Below are 16934 nucleotides of genomic sequence, written 5' to 3' on the forward strand. Positions count from 1 at the left end.
ATCATGATCTTGCATCTAAAGCAGGCCTTGTAAGGTATCAGGGGAAAGGTTACCATCTGCTGAAAGTCATTTCTCTATCCCAGTGGCTCTCAAATTTTTTTACTGATGACCCCTTTCACATAGCAAGCCTCTGAGTGTGCCCTCCCCCATAAATTAAAAACACTTTTTAATATATTTAACACCATTATAAATGCTGGAGGCAAAGCGGGGTTTGGGGTGGAGGCTGACAGCTCATGACCCCCCCCATGTAATAACCTCGCAACCCCTGAGGGGTCCCAACCCCCAGTTTGAGAAACCCTGACCTAACCATAGATGTGTATCATTAATGAATATGAAGTTATGAGAACTGTGTTATATGGTTGTCACTGAAACATGCTGTAAATTGGGGAATCAGCCCGATATTAGATCCCCAGAGGCAACAGCAAGGAAAGTAACCAACGCTCAGGTAGGGTGTCAAACAAACAACGCATCAACAGCCATTGTCCAGCAAGGGAGCTACAATTCAATGACTCACCTGCATGAAGCCACACCAGGGGAATTGCTCAGTCTTGCTTGGAGAGACTCAGCAAAGCCCCCCAGACATGCCTGGAGTTGTGTTTTCCAAGCACATGGACTGAGGGTATAAAACAGACACAGTGGCCACATGCTGGGCCTTTCTCCTTCATCCATCTGAGCTGCAAGCAACAAAGACACTCAGAAAAAGACTGAAGATTCCAAGTGAATGGACTGGCCTGGTTTTAAGGGTGAAATCTGTGTACTATGAACTGAAATATCCAGTGGGGTGAGAAAAAACTGCTTAGTCTAGACGTTGCCCAGTCTAATAGGGTTGAGAGTTTAGACTGTGTGCTTATATTTTATTTCTTTTGGTAACTAACTCTGACTTTTTGCCTATCACTTAATATCACTTAAAAGCTATCTTTTATAGTCAATACATTTGTTTAACTATTTATCTTTACCAGTGAGTTTGTATGAAGTGTGTGGCAAATCTGCTCAGGTTTTGCAAAGGCTGGTGTATGTCCATTTTCCACTGGTGAAGTGGTAAATTTGCACTACTCGTCTTGAGGTACAGTGCTGGGAGCTGGGGGGATTTGGCTCCGGGGCCTTTCTCTGTGTGTGGCTCTGGGAGCATCCATGCAATAGAGCTGGGTGTGGGGCTCCACATGTGGTTGTGCTGAGTGATCACAGCGCCTGGAGGGGTTGCTGCTGGTCCCTAGTGAGGCATTGTGAGACACAGCCCAGACTGGAGAGAGTTCAGGGAGCACAGCGGTCTTACAGTCCCAGGCCTCACCCTGGGGAGCCCGTCACACCCTCCCTACCTCTCTCCAGGAAACCTGGTCTCTTCTCTGCAGGCTGCCTCAGCTGCCATCGCCACCGTAATATCTGAGCCGCTGGAAGCTGTGCACTGATGGACAGCTGCCACGGGGGGAGGGGATCATTCTCTCTTTTCTCCTCCCCCCAGGGAGAGAACTGTGGGTGCAGCCCTCCTCCTCCAGACTCTACCAGGCACTTCCTCAGTGTGGGTGGAGCTGGCACTGGGGATAAATCCAGCTCCTGACCCCGCCCTGATGCCATGAGCCTGCCAGGCGCAGAAGCACTGACCACAGGGACCCGCTTTAGGATGAGAGCGGGGTGTGTGTGTGTGTGTGTGTGTGTGTGTGACATTATTGACACAAACTGGGACCGTATAGATGATTGTTGCAACCAAGGTCCTGCAGTGGCACCAAATCTTGTATAAAGGATGTCACGTAAGGTGTCTAAGACGAGGTTATGGTTGGCTGGTTAGGATTATGCTGTCTGTATGCAGGTATCATTTTTATATTTAAAGTTATAAGTATTGACTCTATGCTGTCTGTATATCAAACTTGTGCTATGCTTCTGGGTGACACCCCAGACATTGTGACATCAGCACTGCCTAGCCTGCTTGATGGCCCATTAAGGACCATCAGCTACACAACTGACCCACTGAGGGAAGGCAGACACGCCTGGGGACTCAGCAAGGTGTGCAGGGACCTGCCTAGGGACAGAACTCTGAGGTGTTTCCAGGCCATGGGATGGACAGCGTGTCTTTGGGACAAAGGAAGCAGAGACCACATGGCAAGAGACTATAAAAGCTGCTGCCGCTCCTCCATTTTGTCTTCAATCCTGCTTCTTACCTCTGGAGCGACTTTGCTACACTGAAGCTCTGAACAAAGGACTGAACGACCCATCCCAGCTGGGGATGTTCTCCAGAGACTTGATTTAAGCCAGCAATTTATTCCATCTCTGCTACAAGCCTGAACCAAGAACTTTGCCATCACTGTATGTAATTGATTCCATCTAACCAGTTTTAGCTCTCATCTATATTTCTTTCCTTTTACGAATAAACCTTTAGATTTTAGATTCTAAAGGATTGGCAACAGCGTGATTTGTGGGTAAGATCTGACTTGACCTGGGTCTGGGGCTTGGTCCTGTGGGATCGAGAGAACCTTTTTTCTTTTACTGGGGTATTGGTTTTCATAACCATTTATCCCCATAACGAGGGGCACTGGTGGTGATACAAGGGAACTGGAGTATCTGAGGGAATTGCTTGTGTGACTTCTGGTTAGCCAGTGGGGTAAAACCGAAGTCCTCTCTGTTTGGCTGGTTTGGTTGTGCCGTAGTAATAAAGGACACTCAACTTTGGGCTGTGACTGCCCTGCTCTCAGCAATTTGTCCTGAACTGATACTCTCAGTTGTGTCCTGCCAGAGGCAGCATCATTACAGGTGGGAGAGCATCAACCTGCTGAATGCCTGGGGGTGTCTGCAGAAAGGGAGGGTTCTGTTGCTTCAAGGGGAACAGAAATGTAGAGCCACCTCTCCGACTGGTGCAAGCCCATTGACATCACTGGAAGCAAGCCTGATTTTCACCAGATGAGACCAGTATCAAGCCCACAGTTGGTGCATTAGTGTTCCTGCAAAGGTTTTGGGCTGTGGGCTCTCGGGACTGGCAGCTCTGCTCTGTCCAGCACTGGCAGCAGCCACAAAGCACCGCCAGCACTGACTCCCTGTGAGGCCCAGAAAGGCAGCCAAGTGGCCCACATGGCCCTTGGTCTTGCTTCAAGGTGGCTAATTAGAGGAGTAATTAGGAGAGTAATAAACTTTCTCCGCGGGTTCATTTCAGCCGAGTCCAGCTTGTACCGAGAGACTCTTTGGCAGTAGAGAAGCGCGGCAAATCCTCCTAGTGGAGACGCGGAGCGCTGTGCTAGTGACGCTTGCAGCCGTTCCCCCCGCAAACTAAGCTGTCCCAGCAAAAGCCCTTCTCTGCCAGTGTACCTGTGTCCACGCAAGGCCTTTGCCAGGACAGACATGTTGCTAAAATTAAAATCACACCCCTAGGGAGAACTGGACGGGAATTTGTTGTTAAAAAATACTAATTCATTGAGGGTGTGTAAGCATGGGCTTCCCACATCCCTGCTGAATGCCCAGCCCACCAGTTGGACTCTCCCAGGCTAGAGTCACATGGAACATGTGGAAAGGCTCAGCTTCAGCCCAATGGGATATCGGACCTTTTTTTTTCGAAACGCTCAAAGTTTTTGCTGGACAGGAAAGCAGTTCCCTGCCCGTCGCTCCCTGTAGCCCACTATACTGGCACCAGCTTCCAGTGCAGCACTGGCCTTCGTCTGGGCTCTCGGGGCCTGGTTCTGCTCCACAGCAGCCGGCTGAGCCAGTCAAAGAGCCCCAATGATCTTTTGCAGGAAATTTCTTTGGTCTCTTTCTTTTGAATTTTTATGGGAAAACTTAATGACCCCCTCCCACCCCCCAGCGATTTTTTCAGTAACAATTTTTCTGGGTTTTCGTTTTCAAAAAACAATTGGGTTTTCGTTTTCAAAAAAATCTTGGCTTTTGTAAAGCAACAAATGTAAATTTCTAAACCCCCAAATGAAAACTTTAGCTGAAACTGTTTACTGTGGAGTCCCTTTGGCTTTGCCCCATTTGGTAACTGAGGGCAGAATCTGCATTTGTGGCTCCACTTGGTCTGTGCAAATCCTTTGTTCCTTATTTTCCCAGAATCTATTTTCTCCCTCGCTTGTTTGCAAGTGCACAAGGAGGCTCTGCCCCCTCACGAGCTGGCTTGAGAGTCAGCACTGACAGCAGCTTTGCAATTCAGTTGGCGCCTCTGAATGCAGGCCCAGGCGTGGCCACGCTGAGCTGACAGATGATGTCCTTAACTGCAGATGGCACTGCCAAGGCTCCCTCTGGAGAAAGTCCTGGTCGTGGTACAGAGTTGGCTAGCTGCAGCTCGCCCATTAGGAAGAGGAGTTGGTAAGAGAGCTCATTTTGTCAGCAGAGATGGGGGTGGGGGGCGCTTAGCTAGTCCTGCATTTTCTGTAATCCTGGATGGCTGGAGGAGCCAGGCCAATGATGCATAATACCCAGGAGACTCCATCCAGCTCCTCTCCCCCAACCCTCGTCTAACACAGATGGAATTGTCTTAGCGAGACAGCAGCAGAGAGGGAATCAGGGTCCCTGTCACTGACTAGCTCTGAGACCTTGGGCAAGTCACTATCTTGGCACAAATATGGCCATCATTGCAGTATCAGGGCATTCCCGGTGCCTCAGTTTACCTATGCATCTTGAGTTGTCTGGCTGTGCCTTAGGGCTGGCTGGCTCTTTGTTGTTGTGATGGGGTGCTGGGCAATAAGGGGTTAAGGGATTATTTTGGGCTCAGCCAGCCCCACCCCGCCACACCTGCAGCAAATACTCCATCTGCTGAAGGAATTAAAAGGCCGGGAATTAGCTCATTTGGGTGGCAGAGCTGGAGGTGAGCAGATCTGCAGCCCACAGCTCCAGCAGCGCAGAGGGAAGCCTAACGGCTCTGACAGCTGCCCAAAGGGGCCCTGCCTGAGGGAAAGGAGGACCCACCCCACAGACAACCAGAGAGGGAAGGATCCAGTGGACATGGGTAATCTCCTCTTACTCATTGTGGTTTGGATCTCCCCACCAGAGGAAAGCCTTGGACTGAGCTGACCCCAGGGAGGTGGATGAGAGGAAGAGGCCCAGGGTGGACAGCCTTGGTTGCCAGACTACCAGTAGCCCAAAGGGCCCTGGATCAGAGCTCAGTGGAGTAGGAGCGCCTGGGCTCCCCTCCCACAATCCCCTTGAATGTCAGGACTTGCAGCCATGACCACACGGCCACGCTCCCCAAGAGAGGAGCATTACAGTTGCCAACAGCAGTATTTTGTAACTGAGGAGGATCAGGTCCCATGGCTACAATAGTGTAAAACCCAGCGTGTGTGACTCCACTGAGTCAGGCCTGTGGTGTTGAGACCTCGTGGTAGAGCCTGATTCCTGTGGCACATAGATAAAGGACCCAATCTGCCCTCAGAGTTATCCATGAGTGGTCACTTGATTCAGGTCAATAGAATTGCACCAGTGAGAACAGAATCGGGTCCAAGAATGGTGTATCATGCCTGCTACCTTGGCGGGGGGGGGGGGGGGGGGGGTGCGTGCGGTAGGAATGTTATGAACCAATGGAGATCCATTCGGCAGAACAATAGCATGCGAATGGCAGCCTTTCTGCAGGTCTGGCTGCCAGCTGCAGTGTTGTCCTTTGTCTGTGTTTGCATGCAATCCGCGGGGCGTCTGCAAGGAGATGGGCCAGGAGGGGAAGGCAGGAGCTCCGGGGGCGGCTGCATTGCAGAAACAAGTTTCCATTCCTTTTTTCAAAAAATTGCCTTTATTGCAGCAGTCAGAGACTACGTGCTACGGAACTAGGAATAAATACAGAATCCATCAGCTTCTGAAAAAGGAAAAACCACAGCACTGGCGGAGCCCGCAGGCAGGTGGTGGAGATGGAAGTGCACCCAGCAGGCACTGGAGTCACTTGGATGGTGAAGCCAGGAAGGGCCGACTCATGCCAGGCACTGAGCTTACCTTGCAGGATCGCAGCCCGTGGGTGCACTACCCTGCCACACTCCATCCTGCCAGGCTACAGAAGGATGCTGTCCCCCTACCACACCAGCTCTCTCCCTGCAGCTCCTGTCCATACCTCGGGATTTCCCAGTGACGTCAACAGAGCAGCCTCCTTGCCAAGAGGCTGAACCTGCTCAGACGAGTAACCTCACGGGGCTGCACCCCATAGGACTCCCTACACACAGAAGGAGTTTTCAGGATTCATCCCCAAAGTGGGATGGGGCTGAGTTTCAGCACCTCCCTCCAAATAGCGTCCTCAGCCTGGTCTGCAAGCTGGAGCTCTTTTTCCCAGAAAGAACTGGGCCAGGATGGGGCAGACACCACATGTCACCAGTGATGTTGGGTTTTGCTCCCCTACATCCACCAGGCTGTGTGCAATGTACTCAGAGAGGGGAGTAGCTCTCCAGGTGGGGGAGTCTGCAGCCAGGCACTCAGCACAGAATGGCCAGCTGGTGCCTTGGAGTTGGGCTTTCTGCCCTCCTGGTAGGAGGAAGTGTTGCTCATCAGCTACCTCCAGTGGAAGCCGTGAAATGGGGGAGCATTATTCATCCCCTCTCTGTCACCAAGTGAGCAGCCAGGCCAGGCTGCAGAGCAGCAATTAGTGTTGGCCATTCACTGAACAGAAAGTCTCCAGGGAGCCTGGTGGCTGACAAGACATGGCCCCAGAAGGGGCAAGAAGCAAATCACACTGCATGTGATCCAGCTCACAGGGGTAGGAGGACAGGAGGGCCTGAGTCCAGTCACAACATCTAGTGTCCTCTGGATCTTGAGTCCTTATGGTGGGCGGCTCATGTCTCAGCTGGATCTCTGGAAGGGGAGAACGGGCTCTTCATACAACCAGAGCAATCCCTGTCCACGCCCTTCTCCCCTCAGTGCACGGAGCAGATGTGCCCAAGGCAGCGATGTACCAGGCTGCTGCGCACACTTGTCCAGAGAGTGAGCACAGCTGGCTGCTTCCTCCTTGCTCAGACCAGAGACCCTGACATGTCCCAAGTTCGTTCATTTACAAAGCAACATGATCAGCCTGGAGTCCCCAGATCCAAGAAATACCAGTGGGGAACACCCCGTTTGTCTCTCCAAACACCTGCAGACAGCGGCTCCTTGGGGCTCACAAAACCTGGACTTAGCAAGTCTGTTGCCACGTGAAATTCACCACACGCCAGCTGCCTTGGGCCGGGCTGGAGCCACACACGTGTGGGGCTGCCACCCTACCCGTCATGTTGCCACATTGTCTCTGCACCCATTGCCCATGGGACCTCCTGGCTGCCATTCAGACACTGCTACCATGGCACTATGGCCCACAAAGGCACCACAGCAAGTCCAAGTTCCCTGTGCTTCCACTGGCTTCCTGGTGCAGTGAGGGGGAGGGTCTGGTGACATCCATTGCCAGCAATGGACTTCTCCCCTTGGGGCACCTAGCCAAGCCCAGCCTGGGTCTGGGGGAGGTGACAGGGCCCAGAACCAGGAATCTGCTGTTGGTATCAGTCCCAGAGTTGCGTGGGACTCTGGCCAAGTGCCTTCCCCTCTCTGTGCCTCAGTTTCCCCAGCTGTAATGCAGATCGTGATGCTGTTGCTCTGTTGTCGGATGCGTTGAAATCAGTGACTATAGAGTGGAAAGTCTCATCAGCCGCCTGCCCTTCTCAAAGCCCTGGTGTGCAGGGCCCCACCTGCCTCCGTGGGGGTCTGTTTCCCTGCCTCAGGGTTCTCACCATTATGGAACTGATTCCCAGGGGCCTGTCACAAACACGCTCCTGCCGAAGGCTCAGAGCCTTTGACCTGAGACAGGAGTAAGGGCATCAGGCCAGCACCAGATGGGCTCCAGGCAGCCTCAAGAGAACTACCTCAATGTTCAGCTTTGTGCCTGCTCCCCACCATTGTGCATAGCTCCCTGCTGCCCCATGAGGATCTCCACAGACAGGGCCCGGCTTTGACATCTCCTGTCCAGATCTGTCCTTCAACCCCTTGCCACAGCCCCAAGGCAAATCTGCAGGCTCCACGCCTCCCGGTAACAGGACTTCCCCCAGCTAGCCTCCCCGCTGCTCTGGGTGCAGACCAGTGGCCCCGGCTCCTGGGCCAGCTATGGGCTTAGTGCCCACTGGGCTAGGTACTACCACTAACTGGCTACAATGTGAGGCCTATGTCTTCAGTCATAGCAGCTGCTTTTGTGTGCCTGTTGTGAGCCCCTTTTGGCCTGTTCTTCCAGGCTCTAGCTGGTGTTGATGGGCACTGGTGGTGTTCGCTCAGTGCCCCTGGATATCAGGCCCAAGGGGCCCCCCAAAACAGAAGCCCCTGTTAGGAAAGTCTAGGTCTCAGCCTCTCTAATGTTAGCTACTCGATCCAGATTCCCGGCCAAGGTCCCTACCTGTACGCACTGGAGCGCTTCCCGTCCCCCTTGGCTGCTGGGCTGGCAGGAGCTGATCGCACTGACTACTCGGTGTGTGTTGGCCACCCGGGTCACGTGCTCTAACTTCTGCCCCGTGTGGAGATGGTATGATGGGATAAAGGTTTTGGTAATTAAATATTCATGTTAATAGGCCCAATGGCCTGTGATGGGATATTAGATGGGGTGGGAGCTGAGTTACCCAGGAAAGAATTTTCTGTAGTATCTGGCTGGTGAATCTTGCCCATATGCTCAGGGTTTAGCTGATTGCCATATTTGGGGTTGGGAAGGAATTTTCCTCCAGGGCAGATTGGAAGAGGCCCTGGAGGTTTTTCGCCTTCCTCTGCAGCATGGGGCACGGGTCACTTGCTGGAGGATTCTCTGCTCCTTGAAGTCTTTAATCATGATTTGAGGACTTCAATAGCTCAGACATAGGTGAGAGGTTTTTCCTAGGAGTGGGTGGGTGAGATTCTGTGGCCTGTGTTGTGCAGGAGGTCAGACTAGATGATCATGATGGTCCCTTCTGACCTAAATATCTACGAATCTATGAATCATGAACAAGGAGCCCAGCCCGTCATGCTTCCTGGTACGGGCCTTTGGAGGACACAGCGCTTGGAGCCGGTGAAGGTGCCAGTACTGAGGGTGGCTCCGCGCGGAGACCCAGGCGGGCTAGGCGATCCCAGCCCCTCCCACGGCAAGGGTACTTGCCAAGGCTGCTGCCTTCTGGCTGCCTCTGTATCACTAGCAGTGCCTGGCAAAATGCCATTGCCCAGGTAGCGTGCGAGCGCGTCCCTCACGGGCCAGGAGCAGCGCCTGCCAGGCCGCACTGGGCTGAGCACTGTCCCATCACCTGTCTGCCCCACCGTGCACGGGGAGAGGCCACGGCACAAAGAACCAGGAGCTGCTGATTCCTGGGGCCCTGCTCAGGCTGCTCCAGCTGGAGAGAGGAAATTGGACTCCTTGCTTATTGCTGTCACCCGCCTCACACGCTCCTATCCTATCCTCACACACCTTGCCTATCCCCACCCTTTACTCTGATATCCCTTGTTCCTCTCCTCCAGCCCACCCCCACCTCCCCAGGGTCCTCTTCTCCAGCCCCCTCTGCCCTTGCCCACTGCACAGCTCAGGCGTTTGCCCGAGTCCAGGCAGCTGCAGGCATTCCCCCAAGAGGTGACCTCCACCCGGGAGAGGGTGCGGGGGAACCTGAAGCACATCTCGCTCACTGACAAGAGCCAAGGAACTGGTTCCAGAGCGAGGTGGAGGGAGGAACGTACGCCTCCGGAGCCGGGTACACGGTCACAGTCACAGATCTGTCCTGGCAACCCGCAGGTCAACACTCCACTCCGTAGAAAACAAACTGCGCCAAGGGGCGCGGCCCACACTGCACGTGCACCGTGCTCAGTAACTGACACTCACCTGATCCACCTGCAGCACCAGGGAGCTGTGCCAACGCACCAGGTGCATCCGTGCTCTGCTACCTAGGTGTTGGTAGCAGTGCATTCTGGGAAAACCTAAGTTGCTGTCCCACCATGCTTGAGCAGGGGCAGAGGGCCCCATGGGCATGCACGCAGAGCAGCACCAGCAACGTGTTCGGCAGTGTCACACTACCCGTGACGCCAGGAGGACCAGCCAGCCTGGTTACACAGGTGCAGTGACTGTTCTGTCCACACAGGGCTCTGGGCAGGGAAGCCCACAGGCAGCTGCCACAGGACCAAGCCATGATCACGGCTGACCATTATTCCCTGGTGCCAAACTGGCTTCAGCGAGGACTGTGGCATACAGTGCCGGAGCAGGCTCCACCGGTGCTGGGCTGAGGGTCATGCACCTCAGCTGGCCTCTACCCATGGCAGATCTGGGGCCAGGCACCAGCAATGTGTGCCCCTAAGGCAGCCATCAGACTGCGGAGCCAGGCTGGCTCCCAGGGTACTCCAATCCAGGCTCCTCTTGGCAGATTTTGCCCCAGCCAACGAACCTGGTGAAGGGGACAGCTGGGGGGGAGGGCCTCACACAAGAGGGAACTGGCCTGGGGGAGGGTGGCCTCGTTGGGGTCATGCGCACACCCCATGCCCTGTACTGGGATCAGCTGAGGGAGCCGTTCTGCTGCCTTCTGCAGTGGGTGGGTCACTTGCCAGGGTTACCTGGGTGTATCTCAGTCATTTCCCCGCCATCAGCCCCGCCTGTGCTCTGCCTGGGGCACTGCCAACCCAGGCTCCTGTGGACTGAGCACCTTTGGTCTCATTTCAGTTGCTGGATTCAGGATCGGGTGCGGGGTGGTGCTGGTGCTGGTGACATGCAGGCGGTCAGGCTTGATGACCTGGTGGCTCTATGGCTTTACCTCTGGCAATCTGAGCCCTCTGCTCTCAGGGAGGCACACGGCAACGCTGCCTCAGCCTCCAGCTGCTGCTAAAAGGAACTGCAAGCCCAGCTGGCAAGCCCAGACTGCAGCCCACTCTGCAAAACATGCTCATCTAACCCTCCCCCTTGTCCTTCCCCACCCTCTCCGCCTTAGTTGCACCTTGTCATAAACCTAGATTGCAGCTCTCTGGGGAAGAGGCTGCCACCCACTTCTTTGCAGAGGGCCTAGCAGCACGGGATCCTGACCCCTTGGTGCCAGGGGCCCCTGAGTGCCAATGTAACACATACTAAGTGCAGATGCTGCCAGGTCACTAGCCCTGTGCAGGATGGTTCATGCTCTGTCCGTAGGAGCAAACCCAGCTAGGAGCTCACAGGTGAGCTGAGATACCAAGCAGCGGTTCAGCAGCAGCTCTGCTCCATGCCAGCAGGAGGCTCCAACAGCACAGGGTCCCACCTGCATCCATCCTGGCAGAGTGCCCATGGCAATGCCGGGGTCATGCCAGGGATAGCCAGCTGGATGTCCACACTCAGCCCGGATCCTTGGGTTAGTCTGGAAACTGACGCAGACAGGGAGGCAGGAATGCTGCATCCTCTCACACTGAAATACCAACAGTTCCATGGCCTCCCTCCATCCCCACAACCCCCCAGCCCCAGCCCTGCACCCTCCTGCACCCGGATAATGCCAGGAGGTCAGAGCTAGGAATGGCACAGCCCCGGAGCCTGCAGAAAGGAGTACATGGGAACTGTCTTAGCAGGGACTCTGGACTCAGCCTGCCGGCCAGGAGGCTCTATACAGCTCCAGGCTCCCTTCCCTGCTCCCTCCTAGATCCGGACGGTGTTTATGCGGAGTGGCTGCACGTTCTTGCCATTGGCATGGCTCTGGCCAGGACTAAAGTATGAGCAGAGCTTGCCGGGGAACTTCTCCCGGAAGGTGTACAGCCACGACATGTCATCAGCATTGTAGAAGATCAGGAGGCCTTTGTCATAGTCCAAGAAGACGCCGACTTTCTCTAGCTTGCTCTTAACATTGAGCCGGGTCCAGGGCTGGGTGCAGGCGCTGTACTGGTTGCCGTCGTGCATGACGATGCAGTAAAAGCCGCGGCTGGGCTGGATCTGAATGCTCCCCTTGCGGGTGACAGCCTCGTGTGCCAGCCCGATCATCCACTGGGTCTTCTCCGAGACGATGACCTCCCAGTAGTGCACGCCGCTGCCGAAGGCCTCTGAGCCCAGCACCGACACCTCCACGTCAAAGCGCTTGGGTGAATCCTGCAGCGGCTGCGGGTGCAAGTTGCCGTAGGCCACGATGGTGCAGTCATCCGACAGGATGAGACGCTGGTGAGCTGTGACGGGGTCCAGCGTGAGGGCTGCTGGCACTGGGAAAGCAGAGGGACAGGAAGGGGCTCAGAACCTAGCCACACCCCACACGGCTAGTCAATTACCGGCAAAGCACTTGCTTATGCAACGGGAATGTAAATGCCCCCAAAATAGGGGCCTACAAGCACCCACCCAGCCACCCCTCACACAGACAGCACTTCACAAAGAGCCGCAGGGACACCAGAGGGGGCTGTGCTGAGGGACGTGTGATGGGGTCAGTCAGGTGGCTCGGCAGCCAGCCCCCTGTAACTCCCCATCTGCCCTTGTACTCCGCACAGGGACTGGCCCCACAGGCGGTGAAAGCTGTTGGAGGGACCTTCTTGCGCCCTGTAGCACGGGAGAGGCAGTATAGCTAGCTAGGCTCTACCAGTGCCTCGGCTGCATTTAAAATCGCACCCGTGACGCTGCTTAGCAATCCCTTTGGCACTGAAGCTTCCTTTAGGAGGAGGAAGATGCAAAGAGGTAGGGAATGCTCTTGCCAGAGTACAGACCACATGCACAGATGTGCCAGGGCCTCGGAGATGGGGGCTGATGCTTTGGGGCCTTTCTGGGGGACCCCACACCACGGCTACATCTCTGAGAGCTCACCCAGTGGTGGGAGTTAGACACACAGATCAACGCCCTGGGTGAGCTGATCTGGGGTGGGATAACAAACACACCAACCAGGTGTGTCACAGGGCTTGGCTCTGCTGGGCTCCCAGCTCGAGATGTACCCAGGCTAGCTCTGACTGAGTGAGCACACTAAAAATAGATAGGTAGCCACGGTGGCACCAGAGGCCAGCTGCCCCACATACAACCTCCCTGAGACCCTAGGTGCGGACGCAGGGCGGCTAACCCTCCCCCATCTGTGCAGCTGCGGCTGCAGCGTTATTTGCAGCGTTCTAGCTCGATCAGAGCTAGTGTGGGTATGCCTCGAAATTACACCCCAGGGCCAGTGCAGGCGTAGCCTCAATGTGGGATGCTCCAGCACAAGCAGCAGCTTCCTTGGTGTCTGTGGTGGGATCCCCGCAGCGAGCTACAGAGGCTGACAGCCCCTGCCCCAACCCTGCCTCAAGAAATCTTTGATGAGGGTGGGTCTATGGATATAGGGGGAAAAGGGGAGAGTGGAGCCAGGAGGCCCGAGAGGGCAGGAATCTTGCTGCAAGGGGGAGTAGGGCACTGGAGAAGGAGAAGGTGGGGTGGCTGGTGGGAAGCACCAGAGCTCCCTGCCTGCTCCATCTAACAGACCTCCTGGGGTTTGGCAAGAGGGGCCCCACGCTGCTCGGAGCCACAGGGCAGGAGTACAAGGTCAGCTCCAGGCTGGCAGGGGCAGTAGATTCCTGGGGCGCCTTGCTGGGGGCCCCAGGATCCATAGAGACTCTGGCTCCCTCACAAGCTTTGGACAAGCAGTTCTCTCTTCCCACCACTGCCCAGCCCCCAGCGAGGGGGTTCCTGTGGGGAAAGGCCCACAGCCTCCTCTATGGAAGCTCAGGTCCCCAGCGCTCACAGATGCCCCGCGCTGGGCTTGGCAGAGCTGATGTTGCCCAGCGATATTAATTAACACCATTGGTGACTTCACATTCGTCAGCGAAAGGCTGGTGCCAGGCACTCGAGCTCAGTGAGGGGAGCCAGGCACGGTGATTTCATCCCTCTCCTTTCTCTTGGTTTTGCTGCAGAGTGGTAAACTCCACCTCCCACAGGCGCTTTTGGAATGGTGTGGAATGCCTCCGTGGTTAGACAGTCATAACTCAGGAAGCCCTTGTCCAAGTCACTTCAAAATTTGTAGACAAATTTGACCAAGGCACCAGGTCTAACCTACCAATTCTGAGGCCAATCTGACTTATTTTGTGGATGGGGGAGGGGGGAGGGGGAGAAAACTTGGTCTAAAAGGGAAACCCACAGTCACAATGGGCGGGCACCACTCGGAGTCTGGCTCTTTGCAACCCAGCTCCCGCCAACCCACCAAAGGAGCTCGTGCCCGCTGGGGCCGCAGGCAGTGCGTCAGCTCAAGCCGGGCTGCTGCTGTGCGGAGTGCAAAGGCAGATGGGTTGGGAACAACAGGAGAGCTGGCACAGAGCAGTTTTAGCCACATCCAGGCAAGTGTAATGGTACTCGACAGACCTTATGCCCGGGCAGGACAGAGGGTGGGGCCCGAATAAACAAGAGCAGAAAGGCCAGCAGGCCTGGAGCAAGCTCTCTTACAGGTCACTGTGTCTCAGCAGAACACTCCATGTCCCAGGGGATGGATCGGCTAATTAATAACCATGGGTTGCGAATGTCTGTATCAGACACTGAGCTCAGTGACGAGAAACCCAGCTAGAAATGGAATTAACCCCCACCTCCCTGGATTAACCCCCCACTCCCCAGCCTGCCTCCAGGGCCCTGCCTCCCACAGCCAGTCTCCAGGCCAGCTCCATCTGGGGCCCTATCCTTGCACTGCAGGCCCCCAAGCTCCCGTTACCATAGCAGTGGGAGCAGCCCTGCGGAAAGGGCCTTTGTCAGCCTCTGATGCATTCTCCCTTCTCCCAGGAACAGGAGCTGGTGTCTGGGCTGCACACTAGGACATGCATGGCCCTGGCTGGGGGAACAGCAGCAGCGGTTGCGGGGGAGGGGGAAGGGAAGGGGAGGGTGGTGCATAGGCTCTGGGCCCCGTCCCTGCAGGATCTCAGGACCCCCCAGACACAGGGTGTTCTCCCCAAGGCACTCTCACCCCACTGCAGTCAATGGGCGCTTTGCTGCCTCGGTGCTCAGCCTTCTGCCCATTCGGATTTTGCATGGGTCCCGGAGCAGCCACATGCAACTACTGGAGGGGGCGGCATTTGAACCAGTGACCTGGAGGCAAAGGATTCTGTCCCCTCACCAGTCTGCCACTTGCAGGTCCCTAAAGGGGAAGCCCCCAGCACTCCCGCAGAGCCTTAGAACAGGAGAAACATCAAACCACACAGCCGGGGCCCCTTTGACAGAGGCGCATCGTGGACAGGCCAGGTGCTGGATCCCAGGCACTGCTGCCCAGCAGGCACCGGCACGTCACACACCGTCTGCTGCTGCTCGTCCCCAGCTGACGTGCTGAGTCCTGCAGCCCTGAATGCACCCGATGAAGTGAGCTGTAGCTCACAAAAGCTCATGCTCAAATAAATTGGTCAGTCTCGAAGGTGCCACAAGTCCTCCTTTTCTTTCTGCAGCCCTGTGACTTCCAGTTCAGAATCTGGCCCTACGTGCAGGGTTTTCCTGCCGGCGTCAGACCACAATGCCCTGAGGAGGCCACCGCGGCCATCTGTCTGCAGTTTAATCCCTCCTAGCACAAAGGCTGGGCCCAGCAGCCTGTATTTACCTAGCTGAGGCGACTCTCCCCACACGGCAGGTTTGCAGGGAGGCTGAGCCTCACCGCCCTCAGACCAGTAGACTTGTGGGTGCTCAGCACTTCTGATAATCAGGCCAGAGGCCCCGGCTGCCACATTGTGCCAGGAAAGGCCTGTAGTATGTTAGAGGGAGCAGGCTGCTCTCCCTGGGCTGGGGAGCCATACCTGGATGGATGTCCTGGAAGAGCGATTTCCAGATCGTGTACTGCAGGGGGCCCATGTATTTGGAGGGAGGAAAGTCTTCGTACGTGAGGTTTGTTTCATGGATCTTTCCCTCGAGCCTGGTTGGAGAGTCAAGCTGGTTAGCACGGAGCCCCTGCAGCTCCCCCACTGCAATGTGGGGTTTGCTGGTGAGGAAGGGGAGAGGTTACGGGGTAGGGGGTCAACTGAGTGAGGGCCTGGCCTAGAGGCAGGAGCTCTGGCAGGAGCATAGGGCACTGCCTCTTGCGTCACAGCCACGTGGGCCCTGGGGTGCATACAGCATGGGAGCGCTGAGCGAGGCCAGGCGCTGTGCACACCTGGCAGTGTCCCGTTGGTGCCAGGGTGGGTATGGGGAGCTGCTCTGGACTAGAAAGGTCCTGTCCTCACCTACTAAACCCTTCGGTGGGTGTGGGGCTAAGCAGGGCTTCAGGATGACCAGGGACTAGGAATGGATGGGAGGGAGCCATAACAGGAAGGGCTTTGTCCTGCACTGGGCTGGGCCGGTCTGGGCTGGGTGCTGACGAGAGGGAAAAGCTGCTGTCCAGGGAGATGCACTGAGACGGTGCTGGCTGCAAAGGCCATATGCACCTCTCTGAGAGCCAGGTGATGCCCCCCAGGCCCCAGTACCTCTCCGAGAGCGAGGCGATGCCGGCCAGGAAGGCATGCCTGTCCATCTCAGCCAGCCGCTCCTGCAGGATCTGGCTGCCCTCCTGCACCTTGCGCAGCTGCTGGCTGTAGCGCTGGATCTTCTGCTCGATGTCGGTCAGAGTCCTGGCGGTGTCGGCCTCCAGCTCCTCCAGCATGGCCTTCTGGCGCTCGCGCAGCAGCCGGTGCAGCCGCTCAAAGGCCTCCCCAATGGTGGCTCGCAGGCTCTTGGCAGACGACTGCACAGGACAGACAAGCAGAGAAGAGTCACAGCAGAGCCACACACCACCCTCATTCCTTCCCCGACAGCACCACCCAGCTCTGCCAGTGCCCCCCACGCCTGACCCACAGCGTGCCCGGCCTTGAGCTCCCCACACCCAGCTCTGCCAGTGCCCCCCACACCTCACCCACAGCCCGCCCGGCCCTGAGCTCCCCACACCCAGCTCTGCCAGAGCCCCCACTCCTGACCCAGAGCGTGCCCGGCCCTGAGCTCCCCACACCCAGCTCTGCCAGTGCCCCCCACGCCTGACCCACAGCCCACCCGGCCCTGAGCTCCCCACACCCAGCTCTGCCAGTGCCCCCCACTCCTCACCCACAGCCCGCCCGGCCCTGAGCTCCCCACACCCAGCTCTGCCAGAGCCCCCACTCCTGACCCAGAGCGTGCCCGGCCCTGAGCTCCCCACACCCAGCTCTGCCAGTGCCCCCCACGC

At 56.4% G+C, this 16934-nt stretch overlaps 1 protein-coding gene across 1 annotated transcript in view; it reads right to left on the bottom strand.

The window, feature by feature from the left end:
• Positions 1 to 5754: 5754 nt before the first annotated feature.
• Positions 5755 to 16934, bottom strand: part of TRIM62 (tripartite motif containing 62) — a 57080-nt gene continuing 45900 nt past the window's right edge. The window contains exons 3-5 of the mRNA XM_037881270.2: positions 16207 to 16463; positions 15544 to 15659; positions 5755 to 12039 (exon numbers count right to left, since the gene is read on the bottom strand). Coding sequence (XP_037737198.1) covers positions 11489 to 12039; positions 15544 to 15659; positions 16207 to 16463 — 924 coding nt within the window. The 3' untranslated portion in view covers positions 5755 to 11488. The remainder of the gene's footprint in view (positions 12040 to 15543; positions 15660 to 16206; positions 16464 to 16934) is intronic.

This window comes from Chelonia mydas, chromosome 18 (genome assembly GCF_015237465.2).
Source record: "Chelonia mydas isolate rCheMyd1 chromosome 18, rCheMyd1.pri.v2, whole genome shotgun sequence".
Classification (NCBI taxonomy): domain Eukaryota; kingdom Metazoa; phylum Chordata; order Testudines; family Cheloniidae; genus Chelonia; species Chelonia mydas.